We start from the raw sequence: 16,705 nt of genomic DNA on the forward strand, positions 1-16,705 counted from the left end.
ACTTAAGTCATTGTAATCATTATTATCATCATAGTTACAAGTGTATTATTGATTTATTTATTCTTTGAGGGGATTGAATCTCAGTAGTGAATACTTTATACATTGATGAATGGATTTCAGTCAAGAAAATTAGGTGCTAGATAGATCATCTTGTGCTTATAAGCTACGAAAACTCATGTCTACAGTAAAAATTAATTATGTTTCCCGGTGCTTCAGTAGAACAAAACAGTGCTGCCGTAAAGTTAGCTTTAATAAGCTTTAAGCTTTAACAGAACAAAACCAGTCATTTTGAGTGCAGTATAAACTGAATAAGCCCTAAATATTGTTGCAGATCTGAAAATAGCTCTTCACTGAGACACTTATAGGGAGGTCTTGAATGTTTCGCTTTCATTTCAAGCCATTTAATAACCAAGACTGTTGAAGCACCATATATCATGTTACAGAATCAGCCAGTTTTAAATTGTAATCATTGTTGCTTCTCTTTCTTGCTTTTGGTATTAATGCTGGCTTTCAAGTAAATCAATGTATGAAGAGTATGTACCTCACAAGTCATTGAGCAAGCCTGAAACTCCATAGCCAAAACAAAGCTACTGTAGTATTTAAAAATGAAAACCATAGATTCAGTTTAAATAGTCCATTGACTATATTCAAAGCTTGACATACTGTACATTGTAGAGCTCTGTAATAATGTGCACGTATGACATGCCAAGGCACACATTACAGTATTTGACATCTACACTGTGGCTATCAATGCAGTAGTTACATTTTAGATGTGTACATTGTATGTATACGTTCAGATGGTGATCCTTAGCCTTGAGGAGTGATACACCTGTAGCTATCCATGAGGTTAGGGATTCCACCGTTTGAACGTAACTGATGTGTCATAAATTATGCATTAAGCAAACATCCAGCAGAATTCATAGACTGCAGTACAACTGTAGATATTAAGTGCCCTAAAATGTGAATTCCAAATGTTTTGGCTGAATTGGTGGCATTCAGCATGCGTGGGTCGTGGTACATCGTACAGAGAAGGAGCTCATGTGATTGGCTGATATGATACATGTAGGAATGAAGGAATCAGTCATTTTTCCAAGGTGACTGTAATTTGCCCTTCTCCTGAGCAGAGTTTTTCAATAAAGATGCCATCTGCATTGGACATCATAACATGATATTATATTGCTGTTCAATTTCAAAGCACATTTTGCATAAAAAAAATCTACCTTTAACACTCACTGAATCATGTAAGTGGGGCTGATCTGAAATTAATGCATCAGACTTTGAGTATTGTGGGAACATAACTGATTGGTTCTGCTCATCAGTTGATTTTCAGAGGCTAGCCTTCATATCGATTTGGTGCTCTGATTTCCAACCTTAAAAAAAACGAAGAAAATCCATGTCCTTAGAATGCAATTGAAACTTGCAGCTTCCCTTATAAAATGTCTTTGCTCAGTACGAGGAAGAGATTTTCAAACAATATTGCTGTGCTATTCTTTTCTTTACAGTTGTACGTGTCAATGAACTTTGGAGCTACGTGGAGACTTGTGGAGGAGGATGTCAAGAGCTTCAACTGGTGAGGCAATGTGAACAAAGGCATATATATCAGGGAGGTTCAGGAGATGGAGTCCCAACCGTCTTAAAGGGGATGGCTAGTAACTGATCAGTGGGAATCGGTGGGAATGCTGGAGGATGATTGTTCCAATCCTTGTGGGATTCATTTAAGAGTACATTCTATATCTATTGTTGTGTGAAAATTATTTGCTTCAGAATGGTCTCATATTCACGTAATGTGCAGTGTAATGTTTCCAGGTTAGCGTGCCTGGTCAGTGACGGGGCATTAATCTGCACATTACTTGAATATGAGACCGTTCTGGAGCAAATAATTTTCACACAACAGTAAATATATAATGTACTCTTAAATGAATCCCACAAGGATTGGAAATATCATCCCTCAGCATTCCCACTGATTCCCACTGATCGGTTACTAGCCATCCCCTTTAATATTCTCTTTGATCCCATGTTCGATTCTGCCACTCAAAAATGTTTGAAGTATGAGCCAAACTGGAGATGCCTCACAAATATGTGAAGACAATGGATTCATGTCTTACTGCTCAAGTACCAGTCACTCTCAAAGGAAGATAAATGTCATTTATGATGGTATTATAACTTTCTGCCATCCCTTCATCGATATAGAATATGAGCAGTAGATTATGATAAAGACATGGGGATGCGAGAATAGAAAATTGTGCAAACAATCCTGAAGTAGAAATTGATTAATAACACTTGACTGTGACATGTCTGGACACTAATCTGACATATTACAAAGATTATACCATCATATAAGTTTCATTTGTCAGAACCAATTGGAAAGAAGTGATCATATTGCCTGTTGCAGGATGGTACAATTTCAGATACTTTCCCAATATACAACTCAGATTCACACATTTGCTTAGATATCTGGATGGGATTTACTTTTGTTTTTAATATGCTTTATCTGGAGGTAAAGTTTTGTTTGATGTACAATCAAGCAAAATATATGTGATATTACTTCAGCATCGAAAATTATTCTTCAGATTGCTCAGAAAGATGACAGCATCGAACCCCGATCATCAAAGGCACAACTCTGTGGAATTCTTTTGTACATTCTCAAAAAACTGACATTTGAATAGATATGGCCAGTTGAAACTCCGTCTCTGAACCTCTTTAGTCATATCATAACCTGGTTCTTGCGAAGAAGGCAGTCTTGTTACCATGGTAGCTCCCAAAGCAAGAGCCAATCAGCTTCCAGGATTTGGCTAGTTGCCAGAATTTATAGTTGTTTTGATTGGAAATGTTTATATTTTAACTGTCACAATTGATATGATCTCTGTGCAGCACGGCCCAAGTGTTGCTTCGTGTGAAAGAAGACTCCAACCTCTATTTAAAACTGTTATAACATGCTTGTCAAACATTTGTATTTACAATACATTGTATGTACATAAATTGTATACCAGGGCTTGACACTTTGCTTTTTTCTCAAGTGGCCAGTTTGGGCCAGTAGAATCTTTAGATCTGAAGTTTTGTGCGCCCCCAAAAAGAAATGTATTTACCCAGAATAAAATGAAGAATAACAATCCGTTTTGATCTTAAGTTGCCAGATCAGGCCAACCAATGATAACCTGTTTGGAAATTTGGTGACCCGACATAATTTTTTAGTGGTGGCATATTAAACAAGAAGGCAGTGCTGAATTTGAGAGCAGACTCGACAAACGATAGAACATTTTCTTGGCTATGGGAAAAATCAAGATCATTTTTTTTTTCAATAAAAGGGTCTTGAAATGGGGACCTTGTCATGAGCATTAATGTTACGTTTTCACCTACAGCATAATTCTTTCTCAATGCAAAATGTATAGTATAGGAGCCTGTATCGAAAAGATCGCTGTAGGTGTTTTGAGATTATGTGAAAAAGAAATGCAGTCTCTATCACAATGCACAATACATTTGAAGTTTGTGTGATCAGTACTATAGTCATTAATTGCTATCACACATTTTTACCTCCGCCAAGGGAGGAGATAAATGTTTTCGTTACCGTTGGTTTGTGTGTTTGTGTGTTTGTTTGTCCTACAGTCCTTGTGCAAAATAACTCAAAAAGTAGTTAACAGATTTGGACGAAACTTGCAGGAAAGGTTTAGAATGATACAAGTAATAGATGATTAAATTTTGGTAGTGATCCAAGAATTTTTAGGGAATTTATGAAGGATTTTTGATATTTTGGCAGGTAGGGTCAATGAACTTGGGAGTCTTAGCTGGCTGCGCGTATTTGAAGTTAGCATGCGCGTACTAACGTGCTCTAGTTTCTACTAGGGCGAGGCGCGCCGTGCAGCTGAGGGTTTATGACGTAACAAAGGCTTCTATATTGGGAAATCGGGCGACTTTCAGCACACAATGCTATAAGTACGTATGGGTAGAAATCACTGAAATCTCTATGAAAGAACAAGATCAGTGGTGGAAATGAGCTGCATGCTTGGCGGAGGTCTGCACTCTCAAAGTGCTTCTCTAGTTTAGTATCTTCTGCTGTTGACTCATCTGATGAGATGTGTCTTCAAATTTTGTGGGGGGTTTTCAGTCCTTTTTGTGACCACAGCTGAGTGGCAGAGGTACTGTAGTGGCCAGCTTGCGTAAAGAGTACTCAGTGCCAGTGTGGGTCGCATTACCATAAGAAGGTCATTGGAGATCCATTGTACAAATGTACATTGGTTTTTTTTGACTGAATGTGTAGGATACACAGGGATGCCAAGTTCAAAACTTTTTTTATGAGTGAGATTTTCATGACTCGATCGCTCGGCATCTTGGCGCGCGAATGCGAGCGAGGGTGTAGGAGGGGTTTTTCCCCCTGTGGCCTCCCACGGTAGGGAGCTTTTTCGATTTTTAGCCCTTATGGTGCGATCTTAAGTGACCATTTTTTACTTATTTTGAAAGACATAAGGGAAATATACCTTCAATTGCAACCATCACTTTAATCTTTTGAGCTATGCTCCTTATTATAGGCTCAAGTTGCAGACTTCGCCAAATGCGTGAGAAAAATGGGTGCCATGCGTGAGATCGTGAGACGGCCCCTAAATGCTTGAGTCTCACGCAGAATGCGTGAGACTTGGTAGCTCTGGATACAGAGAGTACATGCTGTGACTGTGTGCAGTCATTTAGGCCTTAGTCCCACCAGTACATATCTTTGTTTGACCAGTTTAATACTGTTATAGGTGTATCAGTAGGATACACTATGATATCACATGACATCATATGACATCACATAGCAAATTAAAATATGTTTTAAATAAAGACTTCCTCAAAGCTGTCATTTCCTTTTTCTGTGTGATCCAGAACACTAGACAACTCTAATCAGCGGATATGAAAATGAGGTTAGACCTTTTATAGTAAGTTTCCCTCCCCCTAGTGTACATGTAGTTTTAGTCTATGGCTCATTGCCATCTGCTGTTGGTGTGGTACAGGTGTGTATCTAGAATTAGAAAGGAAGTCAAGTGCAAAGTCCTGATGGGCAATTCCGCGGTTAGTAACGTTACATTTGAACAAATTTAGATATTTGTTTTTACTACTAAATTACCATTTATTCATTTCAAGCCAAAATTATGTCAAAAACATGTTCATCATTCCCAGGTTTATGATATAGAAAAGAATGAATACAATCCAAGAAATAATAGCATTGCTATGGCAACTTAAAGGGCTGGTTAGTAACGTTACGAAAAAAGGACATGACAAAAAAATCAAAGTCTTGTAACAAAAAGTGTGCAAAAATTCAAGTTACTTCAAACAAAGTGTTGCATTAATTTCAATTATTGCATCATGACAAATGTTCACACAATGCTTTTTAGCAGTTCGACCAATAATTTCTTAGCTAGACCCCCAAAAGCATGGTTAGTAACGTTACGGTTAGTAACGTTACATTTGTCCGGAGTAATTCCGCAGGTCATTTCACCCTTTTGTAATTGACAAAATGTCACATGACTTCCAGAGTATATAAATGTATTTATCTTTTACCCTTTAGCAAAACTTTGAGGAAAAAATTTCAAAGGAACCCACTGTAATTTGCATTTAAGTGAATTTCAGCATCCCCAGTCCCACATGTACATTTTAAATGATGGTTTTAGATCTCGCGAAATCAATAAATACGAAAGATAAAATCTACTGAATTTGAAAGAGTATAATGATTGGTGAACATCCATGGCATTAGTTGATACCTAGATTAAAGAGTAAGATAAAGAGGCACATTTCTTTTATCCATGTCATGTCCACCTAACTGCGGAATTGCCCTGATACATTGTACATGTTGTATAGTGTAAAACCCAAAATGTTGCATTGTTTACATGAAACTTTTGTGAATTTAGTGAAGAGCAAAGATATGAAATAGTTCTTAATTTATGTGAGTTAGCAATAGAAACAACTAATCAGTATTTCAATGTTAAGTATTGTTGAATATACAAAATGTGAACAATAACATTGTTTCTAGAATAATCCATCTACAGAACAGTTTATTGAGAAAAAATAGTAATATTTCCATTTACAGATTGTATTTTAGGCTTCATTATGAAATTTATATATGGTAGGATGTTTTGTGATACAACTGACCTACATACACATTGTGTGCATCTATTGAATGTGATAACATGGACATTTTTTAAATCACTGCTCCCAGTGGTAAACAATACCTTTAATGTGAGGAAAAAATGGGGGGGTTGAAAGTGAACGTCAAGAGCATTGATTTACATCATGTAATTCTTTGCTATCATGTGTGTCTGCTCATGTGTCCTTTGATTGTGTGCTTCAGGTATAATATCCTGGTTTGCATTGAAGCACACAAAAAGAGGATCAGGGGCCTGTTGCATAAAAGTTACTATTGTGGTAACTTTGCCATCCAGTGGTAACTACCATGGCAATGATACTCAACAGCCAATCACAATCAAGAATTCCATGGAGGTTACCATTGGATGGCAAAGTTACCATAATAGTAACTTTTATGCAACAGGCCCCAGGTCTAATCTCCCATCTACAGCTTCGTCATACCCTTTCGCAGAATGCTGTAGAAAAGGCAATTATATACAATATGTACACCAAGTTTGTGCATATTTCCTCTCGGTTTTCTCTGAAGGCTAAGAGCCAAACCTGTGATGGCCCTCAGATGGGTGTACAGTACTTCCTTCCAACAGGAAAAAGCAACTAAAAGAACAACAGCAACCCCCCCCCCAAAAAAAAAAAAAAAACGGAAAAGAAAACGAAAGGAGAAGAAAAAAAAATTCACAGACCCCCAAACCGCAAACCAAATGCCTTGCTCCGAGTTTCCTTTGAAGTGAGCGAATTCCGATGGCATTGTGAACTGCCCATTTCCATCCTGTTCTGTGACTGTTGCACATAGTACTGTCACATGTCTTCTCAATTGAAAAGAAAAAGACGGAAATGTACTTCTCAGAATACAAAATACTTCTCAGAATACAGGGAAACTTTCTGCTTTGAAAAACTGTTGCACTGATTGCATATCTTGCAGAGAAAAACACAACAAATTCAATGAAAATTCAATCAGTCATAAAATCTTGGAAGTGAATAGGGTTTTCAAAAAGAAAAGCTTTTCATCAAGGACAATATGCCCATATTGAAGTGTTAAATCTTTTAGCTAGATTAAAACTTTATTTGAAATACCTATTGTTAATGCCCCAAAATGTTTATGTGTTGGGGAATTGAGCTCTTGCTATACATTGTAGAAGTACATTATGTACAATACAAAAAAAAGCTCAGTGGTCATAAAGTTTTGTGGTTTTTAGGTTTTTATTTCAATAAGTTAATGAGGAAGCGTGGCTTTTAAAAAAAATGTATTTTAGATCTGTGAAAGTGTCTCTTTCTCCATTGCATATTTAGATAGTTGTCCATGTTAAATTTAGAGTTTCCTGTGAGTGTTCTTGGAATGCACATTATTTATAGTCTTCCCTATAAAAACACTCATAAAGTTGGAGGTGAAGTGGACACAAGCAATATTATCAGTTTGAAAGATAGTGAATACATCAGTACATTTTCTGGGCTTGTTGCTGACATATGTGTGTAGTTTGAAAATTATTCTCTATGCCATCTAGATGAGCTACTTGAAGTCAAATGCCCTTGTCGCTGTCTAATAGAAAAATTAATGTTTGTATAATTTTTGTTTTCTTGTTGAATTTCTGTGTATTCCGCTAAACTGCATGACATCGCAAATTGTTATCAAGTTCCCAGAGGGGGGGGGGGGGGGGGGGGGGGGTAACATGGAAGAAACCCACACCTGTAAAAAGTGACAAGTTTTGAACAAATCGTTTAATTTACCTCAAACTTTTTCAGAGCATCTCTTTAACCTTTCTGCATTCACTACATCCAATATGAAAACAATATTTCATGAAGTGTTTATCACAGCAAAGCTCCATTCTATCTTCTTTTGTTGTATGATGCAATACAACGGAGTGGGTGAGGGGTTATAGACAAAGTTGATATCTAAGCTGCGGATCCAGTTTTATAAAGGCAGCATCACCTGCTTGAGCAAGTTCTTCAAACCCGCCTGGGAACTTCCGCAAGTGGCAGTTTTCCATGCACTGTGACACAGGGTTTGGTCAGGATGGCCGCAGTCACATGCCGTGCTAGCCGAGAACCAACCCCCATTTGTGTAGACGGTGGCCTGTCCTTGCATGGAGGGTTCGGATGCGGTTCAGGGTGAGCCACTATTTCTGGGCTTCGCTGTCGGGTTCAGTGTTGGTGTTGCACATGACTTGAGTTGTGTTGGAAACACTACAGCATCAGACCAGCATCTGCGCCATTCACTAAATTGGAGTCAAAGTGTTCCATTGATGGAAGGGACATCCCGACTGGCTTGTAGGATTTCAGGCGCATTGATGGCTGGTTGTTCAGGTCGTTCTATAGAAACTGTTAATGTGAGTTCTTCATTAAAAAGTGATTCCATTCATTATCTCGACAGGGGAGTGGAGCCTAAGGATCCAGTGGACACTATCTACGTCGAGCGTCTTGAGACGGACGGGACGAGCTCAGTGCGGAAATCGGATGACTTCTTCCAGGACAACATTGAGATGGTTATAACTGAAGTGAAAGACTTTGAGGTTCGAGACGACTACCTCTTCGCAACGAGACTGCAGTCAGGAAAAGTGAGTATCATTAAGAAAAAATTATTATTTTTGTTTATAAATATGAAACATGGTTTATGTCATAAATGTATTTATTTGTGGATGCCCATTTAATTTTCTTTCAGTTACAATTTATTTTGGTTCTGAGTTTAGGAATATTAATAATATGCTAGATTACTTTTTTTCTTTTTTATGCCTCCGCCAGTGTCACCAGAGGCATTATGATTTTGGGTTGTTCGTCTGTCCTTCTGTCCTTCTGTCTGTGCATTCTTCTGTCTTTCCGTCCTTCCGTCTGTCCACCCATAATCATTTTTTTGGACAGCGTATCTTAAAAATCGTTTGAGATACGCAATGCTAATGAAACTTGGCATCGAAGTTGTGCCTATCAACTTTTGGTCAAAGGTCAAGGTCTACTTCTTAAAATTTCACTATTTCCCCATATCTCTGCAATGCCTGAAGGTATTTTCTTGTAAGGCTCAACAGTCTAATGAAAATTGTCCAATTGCCAAATATTTGCTCTCTTTTTGTGGAGAGCACTTTTTAACCATTAATCCGTATAAAATCAAGTTCAAAGAAAGTAAACACTCAACATATTTGTGACAAACATGCCATTAAAATTGTTTGCCAATTATGTGAAACTGTTGTCTCACATTGTCAAGACGTACTCTTGACCTATTGGGAGAACCATGTGATGGCGGAGGCATACCAGTCGCCATAGCGACATTTTTATTATTTTTTTTGTCTCATATTGTCTCATTTTGTCTCATAGATTATATTTCAGACTCATATCAGGCAGAGTAGACTATGTTTCATAGTAAATAGAGTATAATGCCATTTTCATTGGAAGTGTTTGTTTCATTACATCTGATTATCAATGTTAATTTCTGTTTTTACACAATATCTACTTTTAGTAATTCACAGGGTTTCTTTGGCTCAACAAGGAGAACTACACTGTATGTTACATTTTCAATATTATATGACATCAAATGCTTTATTAAAAACTACAAAAGCACTCCTGAGAGTGCAGACCTCTGCCAAGCAGCTCATGTCCACCCATACACACATGCTGAAAATTGCTCAAGGAAGAAGCCATTGTTTGACTCATCAGCTTCCTGCGTGTTGCGCAACGCCTTGAGCAGAGCACATGCTTTATAATGCGCGCATGCAAACCTCAAGTGCGCACAGCTTGAACTCATAAGTTTTTTGACCCTATTTTATAAATGATAAAAAAAAATCCTTCAAAAATTAATGAAAACTCCCAGATCACTACGAAAATTCAATCATTCGTTCATTGTGCCGTTATCAACTTTTCCTGTAAGTTTCATCCAAATCCATTCACAACTTTTTGAACATTTTGCAAACAGACAAACAAACAAACAAATGGCGATAAAAACATAACCTCCTTGATGGAGATAAAAGATATTACTTGTATTTGACATGAATCTGATGTTGGGACATGTATGGTCAGCCCTCAATTTTGGTTCTCCTGACCTTCACAGCTATTGAAAAATCCATGTATCAAAAACTCATATGAAAGTACCTTCTTTTTTTGTCATTCTGTCATTTATCAAGTGTTTCGTGCATTCGTTTTGATCTGCACAAAGCTTTTATACAATTTGTCTCGCAGCAATTGCGATTTCACTTTCATGCGCCGTGAAGGAAATAATTTCACAAATGTGTGTCTCCATTAGAAACACATGACAGATGAAGTGAAAATACTTCAGTCATGGAGCTGTTCTACATGATAAAAAAAAAGATGGTGTACATAATGTACTTACTGTAAAAGTTGTTGTTTAAATTGTGTACAGATATTTTGCAAATGAGAAGGTCACAGACATTTTTGTGAGCTGTTGTTTTCGAGATTTGACATAGAGGCATTCGTACATTAAGTGCATGCCGCTCTCTTGGGCGTGGCAATATTAGTTTTGAGAGTTATTAAATTTGTAGCCCTGCAGTGAATTGCAAAATTAGACCCTCAACGAAAATAACAGCTTTTACAGTAGATGCCTCTTTTGAGATTATTGTGTAGATACAGTAAATGGTATTATAATTGACGGTGTGCCACAGTGATGTCTTCACAGCCATTTAGATCACTTTGGTGTGGCAGAGCCGATCGCCATTGCTCAGTCTGCATTGCATAATTTACATCCATAAATATACTATGTGCAATTACAAATATGTGTAGAACTTGTGTGTCAAAAAGGCTGACTATTAGCTATAGTCAGTCATCTGTGAGTGTGACTCACTGACTCGCCTTGTTTCCATAATTCTGTACTAAGCTACTTAAAAAAAAAAAAAATCACCTTTGTGGTGTTCTTTCAAGTCTGAACTTGTATAAGACTTTTGTAGATTTCAAGAACCTCCGTGATAGTTACAATGTACATGTACATGAATTTGAAATGTGCATGCAAGAACTAGGCCCTACTTTATCACGTACACATCTACAACAGTTGATAACAAAATATTTTAATCTCCGACAAAACACCTTCGTTCTCGGTATTAGTATCTAAAAAAAAAAAATCATCTCGTCTTCTGTCTGTCATATCTGTCCGATCCCTTTATTTCTGTATTTTCTTCCCTTCAATGGGCATAGAGCCTTTAATTCATTTTTTTTTTTGTGTGTGTGTGATTTTTGCTAAATAGGTTTATCATTGTCATTAAAGTTGCCTGTATGTAGGATGCATACTATAAAAGACAAGCAGAAAAGAAGAATAAAAAAGAAGAAAGCCAGCTTTACTTGAAAACAATACAAGTTTACATAATCTAATGATCCTGACTTTTGATGTAATACTGAAAAACTGGAGGAAGCAGTTATGAAATGTAATAGTTAAACCACAAAGAAGAACACTCATATGATATGTTGCAGGGCTTGACTAGCAGGGGCCTGATGGTGGCCAGAGACCAGTGCTATAAATTGGTGTCTGGCCACCAACTTTATCTTTCTGTGGCCCGATTGGATCAGATTGACTGAGATTCAAAGTGGTTTGTTCCTTTTCTTTTGGGCCACCAAAATTTCCTATTGAAATGTTTTATTGGCCAGAGTGGGCCACTAGAGAGAGAGAAAAAAAAATGTTGGTTTGGAGCCCTGTATATAATGGATAAGGAAGGAAAGTAACAGTGAGGAGTTCTCTGTGGTTGCTGAAAAAGGAGTGCACATTGTAAACATATATTCAAACGAAATATATCATTGCCAAAAAAGACATTGAAATGATCCAGCTTTCAGAAGCTGCATATTTGCCCTATGTATTTCATCTTGTTTTATTTTTCATCATTCTTGCATTACAATTGTATGTACTTTATACCTCGTTTTGGTATCTTGTACAGTGTACATTTGTCTGCCTTTTATGTGAGCACAATGCGTGTGTGTCGTAATTCTTGTGGATGTGCTTGAGTGAATGAGTTTGGCACATCAACTGATTCTCCAATGAATGATGTCATACTCCAAAACAGATTAAAGGCAGTCATTATACAAATACTACAATGTACATGATTCAGGTCCGTTGCTATCTTTCATTTGCATTTTTGCAAGAGGAAGTTGATGAGAGGTTTAATAAAAGTAAAATTAACATTTATTACGAGATATGAAACTCGTCACGCTGACGAGTTAGGTGATACGCTTGGGGTCATCAGGTGTCGGTCATCTGTGATCGACAAAGAAAAGAATGTGATATAGGCACCTTGAAGTTATATTGAGCGTGCATGCAAAACCGTTTCTCTAACCACTCGGCCACGGGACATCCCCGGAAATGGTAAGGCAAAAAAGAAATGTATAGATATGACAGGGAGAAAAAGTCAATGCCCACTCAACAATCGTGGCCGCGTGAACATGTATTGCATTGCTAGACGGAAATGAGGCCTTGTAACGACTGATGTCGCTATGCCATTTCTGGCAACTTGGGAAAAATACGCGCCGTAGACATAAAGCCTATAATCGGCTGGTTTTGATACCTTGTCTTTAATCACAATTTTCAGTGTGATGACGTCATCAAAGTACAAAACAATGACATGGTCTTGAAAGACATTTTTTCAAAGTACAACACCTCAGTCGTCGTCATTACATACTATGATCGGTTTGACAAAGTCAGCCTGCAAAGTTTTGCAGCAGTCGAAGCAATGTGGTCTCCAACACAAAAAAGAGGGATATGGTGTGTGTCTGTGTGTCTGTGTGTGTGTATAGGTGCGTTTATATACGAACGTGATTTCTACATGGACGAATATGTAATACAAAATTGAAGAAAAAAAGTAAAATAGCTAAGTATTTTGTTTCGTGATCTTGCGGGGTTCGAACCCGCAACCTCACGTCTCTGAGACGTCGCCTTTAACCGCTCGGCCATACGTCTCGGCGAGAAAATATGAGGAACGTAAACTTATGTATGTGAAAGCTGAATCGGGAATCGTTTTGTCCACATTCCATTCTCATTTTCAGTTTTAAACTGCAAAATTGTCAACCTGATGATGAGATTTCAAAAAATAAAATGCATGATTACTGCAGCTTATTGTCTCAGCTACAACATACTAAAGTTTCAGAGGAAATGAAGCAAAATCAGCTGAGATAAAGGTGCTTAAACGTTGTCAAGTCAATGCATGGTTTTAAAAAAGATCCCCTCCCATAGACATAACACGTAAACTTGTCCGATTTTGCGTCTTTACCTTTAATCACAATTTAAAGTATGATGACGTCATTAAATTTCAAAACCATGACATGGACCTGAAAGGCAAATGTTCAAAGTACAACATATCTGAATTTGGGATAATATTGAGCTTAAACAACAGAGATACGAGCAAATGAATGTCAGAAACAGTACCTCAAAAAAATTAATTCCACTTTTTTGATTTCAGATGATGATATGATGACGTCATAATGTAATTATGGAAATATTAATACTTGAAACGTTATTTCCAATTCATATGTTTTTGTAATATGCAATAAAAACATAGGGTAACCAGACGTTTTAAAGAGCTATGGCGAAATAAACAAAGACATGTTTTTCGCTATATTTGCACAAAGACGCGCACACGAAATTTCAACTTTGACGCCAACGCATTCCTTTGTTATAGGTCAAAATTGATCGGAAATCAATGGATATTGTTACTTAATGTATCAGGAATCCAAATCTGTCAAAAAATGTGCATTTTCAGTTTGCTTACGCGCACTACGCGCGAAAATGTGCGGACGGACGCGAACGCGCGAAACGCTTAAAATTGTCTGAAACTTCGAGATTTCCCATTGGTAAGTTGTTTTGAGCCTTTTAAAAGTTTGACGCGCGCGTACGCGCGCGTAATAATGTCTTAGGTAATTAGCATTAAAATGTATGATAGAGCGTGACCTGAACTTAATGTCCGCCGAAAATGATACAGACATGACCTTTAGATATGAAGTTATGATCGATCATGTAACATGGTCCGAAAATCACAAAATGGCGCCTAGATGACGTCATAGATATGTTACTGTCATGAAAACCTTATTGTGGCTAGATTTTGTCATGAGACATGTTCCCTGAAAATGTCATGTTATTCCGTAATGTCATTCTTGAGATATTGATGACACAAAATTGTCCAGAAAGAAAGAAGAATAAAAAGAAATAAAGAGAGATTTTGACAATCACAATAGGTGATACGCTGATAGCGTATCACCTAAAAAGGGGATGGCTAGTAAGTGGGAATCAGTGGGAATGCCGGGGGATGATTGTTCCAATCCTTGTTGGATTCATTTAAGAGTACATTATATATCTATTGTTGTGTGAAAATTATTTGCTTCGGAATGGTCTCATATATTCAAGTAATGTGCAGTTCAATGTTTTCAGGTTAGCATGCCTGTACAGTGTCAGGGCAATCGTTAAACCTGGAAACATTGAACTGCACATTACTTGAATATGAGACCATTCTGAAGCAAATAATTTTCACACAATAGATAAATGTACTCATGATTATAAATGAATCCCACAAGGATTGGAACAATCAACCCCCAGCATTCCCACTGATTCCCACTAATCAGTAATAAAAAAAAGAGAGAGAGAAATCATAGCAATATTGAAATACAAAATTTTCCGTGAGAATGACAAGAAAAATTGTGACAAGTTCAGTATCAGATTTACAGTGGCCTGTACAATGTGTGTCTATTGCAATCATGTTTTTAATAGGCAACAGAAGAATTTTATATTAAAATGGAAGGTTTGCCATTAGTGCAAACATGATACAACTTCACTCTACAATGTACATTGTACATGTACATCACATCCTCTGCCCCTGATTCCATCTCATTAGTAAAATGCATTTTAATATTAAAGCATCTACAAGTATACAGCTATACAGCACATAGTGTGAAATATGCATTAACGACGATAGCGGCTCCATCCATCCGTGTTTGTGTGCCATTATGTTCTATTGGAGCAGACATTTTAAAAGTACTGTATTCAGGCTTCTATAATAAAGGTATTAACACCATACAGTATCTCTCAGAAGGGCTTTCAGTTTCATACAGTGTATTCTACCATTTGGAATTTGTTTGCATTATAATGGAAATAGTTTACCAAGAAACTTATCTGGCTGAAGCGATTTACCAGGATACTTACTGTAAAACATGCATTGTATATTCGCGGCATGAAATTTTCGCTAATTGGAGCCGATGGCCTATTTCGCGGCATGAAATTTCGCGATTTGCCAGTGGCATTCAATACATAATAGTTTAGACAAGAACTTTTGTGTGCATTTTAATTTCGTGAATATTGGCTCTTGCGAAATTTGCAATATTAAAATGGATGCGAACATTCCTCGTTTTACAGTAAGTTGTTTAAATGGAGTATTTTGAGATCAAAAGTGTACCATTATTATCTATACATGTAGGAGTAACCGACTTTTATTTTTGAAGTGCTCTTTCTTTGCAATAGTGGTTCAAAGGTCCAGTACACCGTGGAGAATTGTGTGATGATCAATCATGCCTTATCAGTAGTATTTCCCCAACAAGATGCATGTGATGCATTGTCAAGCTGGAGATCCACGGCCCGATTTGTTAAAAATATTAATAATTGATTATAAAATAACACATGGCAGTCTTGATTGGATGTGTTCTCAGATTAAAATACTGCTAATGTACCTTTTGGCTATAATATAAAATTTCTCAATTTTTGTTGTTTCCTGACAGAAATGGTAAACATTATCAAAGCATCATTTCACACATTTCTCATGCTTGTCCATTTTCAAAGAGCAAAAATTGACAAGCTTTTGGAGGCATAATGACATGGAAATTGTGTTTTTCCTTCATACCCATTTGATCTCTGACAGGAGCCATGTTTTTGAGGTTCGGTGCTGTATAATTCATACTTTTTTTTTTGTCTCAGTTTCTGCCTGTATTGTTGGTCACACAGAGTAATACAAATGAAAGGTTTCGTTTGTTTGAACTTTGTTTTGCATGTATGCACAAGTATAGGTTTGTTTGGTTGCAGAATACGTATGCAAAAACCTTGGGGATTAATGATCTGTATGATCTGTAAATTGGCTACATACACTTTATTTTTAAGAGGATTGTAGTTCTTGTTTCTGTTTCATATTGCCATTGTATTGTTTTTGCTTGATTTAAAAAAAAAAAAATTGTGCATATTGCACAGTTGCGGTGTCGACAGGATGAATAGGTAGTAAACTTTACAGGTTAATCATTCTAATGACAATTCCTTTTAAATACAGTACCAGTCACCACTAAGTATTACACGTTTACACGATTCGAACGTGTACCCACACAGACGCCAGTATCGTGTATTTGGCACGATCACACGTTTCAAAAGGTGTTCCGAGTCAGTGCGCTCGCGGGGAAACGTGTAGTCGTGCGAATTACACGCAAGTTCGGAAGCCTGCGCGAAGCGTGTAATCGTCGAAACGTGTAGTACTTACACGATATGTCCGCGCGCGCTCTTCGACTCGGTGTACCAGTACAGTATGTGTGTGGCGAGTACACCGGCAATCCGATCGTATGCCGTGTATATATGTATACAGTAACGGTTTTCTGTGCTGTGCCACATTACGTTAGCTTAGAGTGGCGTAAATTCTCAGGTTTCCAGTCCATTTTCTCTCAT

The 16,705-nt window shown here is 37.3% G+C and overlaps 1 protein-coding gene across 1 annotated transcript in view; it reads left to right on the plus strand.

Annotated features, from left to right (window-relative positions):
• LOC139724910 (sortilin-related receptor-like) overlaps positions 1-16,705 on the plus strand; it is a 140,774-nt gene that overhangs the window by 24,228 nt on the left and 99,841 nt on the right. Inside the window, exons 4-5 of the mRNA XM_071636033.1 lie at positions 1,503-1,570; positions 8,477-8,660. Of these exons, the coding sequence (XP_071492134.1) occupies positions 1,503-1,570; positions 8,477-8,660 (252 nt within the window). The remainder of the gene's footprint in view (positions 1-1,502; positions 1,571-8,476; positions 8,661-16,705) is intronic.

Source organism: Diadema antillarum, unplaced genomic scaffold, assembly GCF_040938485.1.
Source record: "Diadema antillarum isolate AM-2024a unplaced genomic scaffold, OU_Dant_1.0 seq00000003_RagTag, whole genome shotgun sequence".
Lineage (NCBI taxonomy): Eukaryota > Metazoa > Echinodermata > Echinoidea > Diadematoida > Diadematidae > Diadema > Diadema antillarum.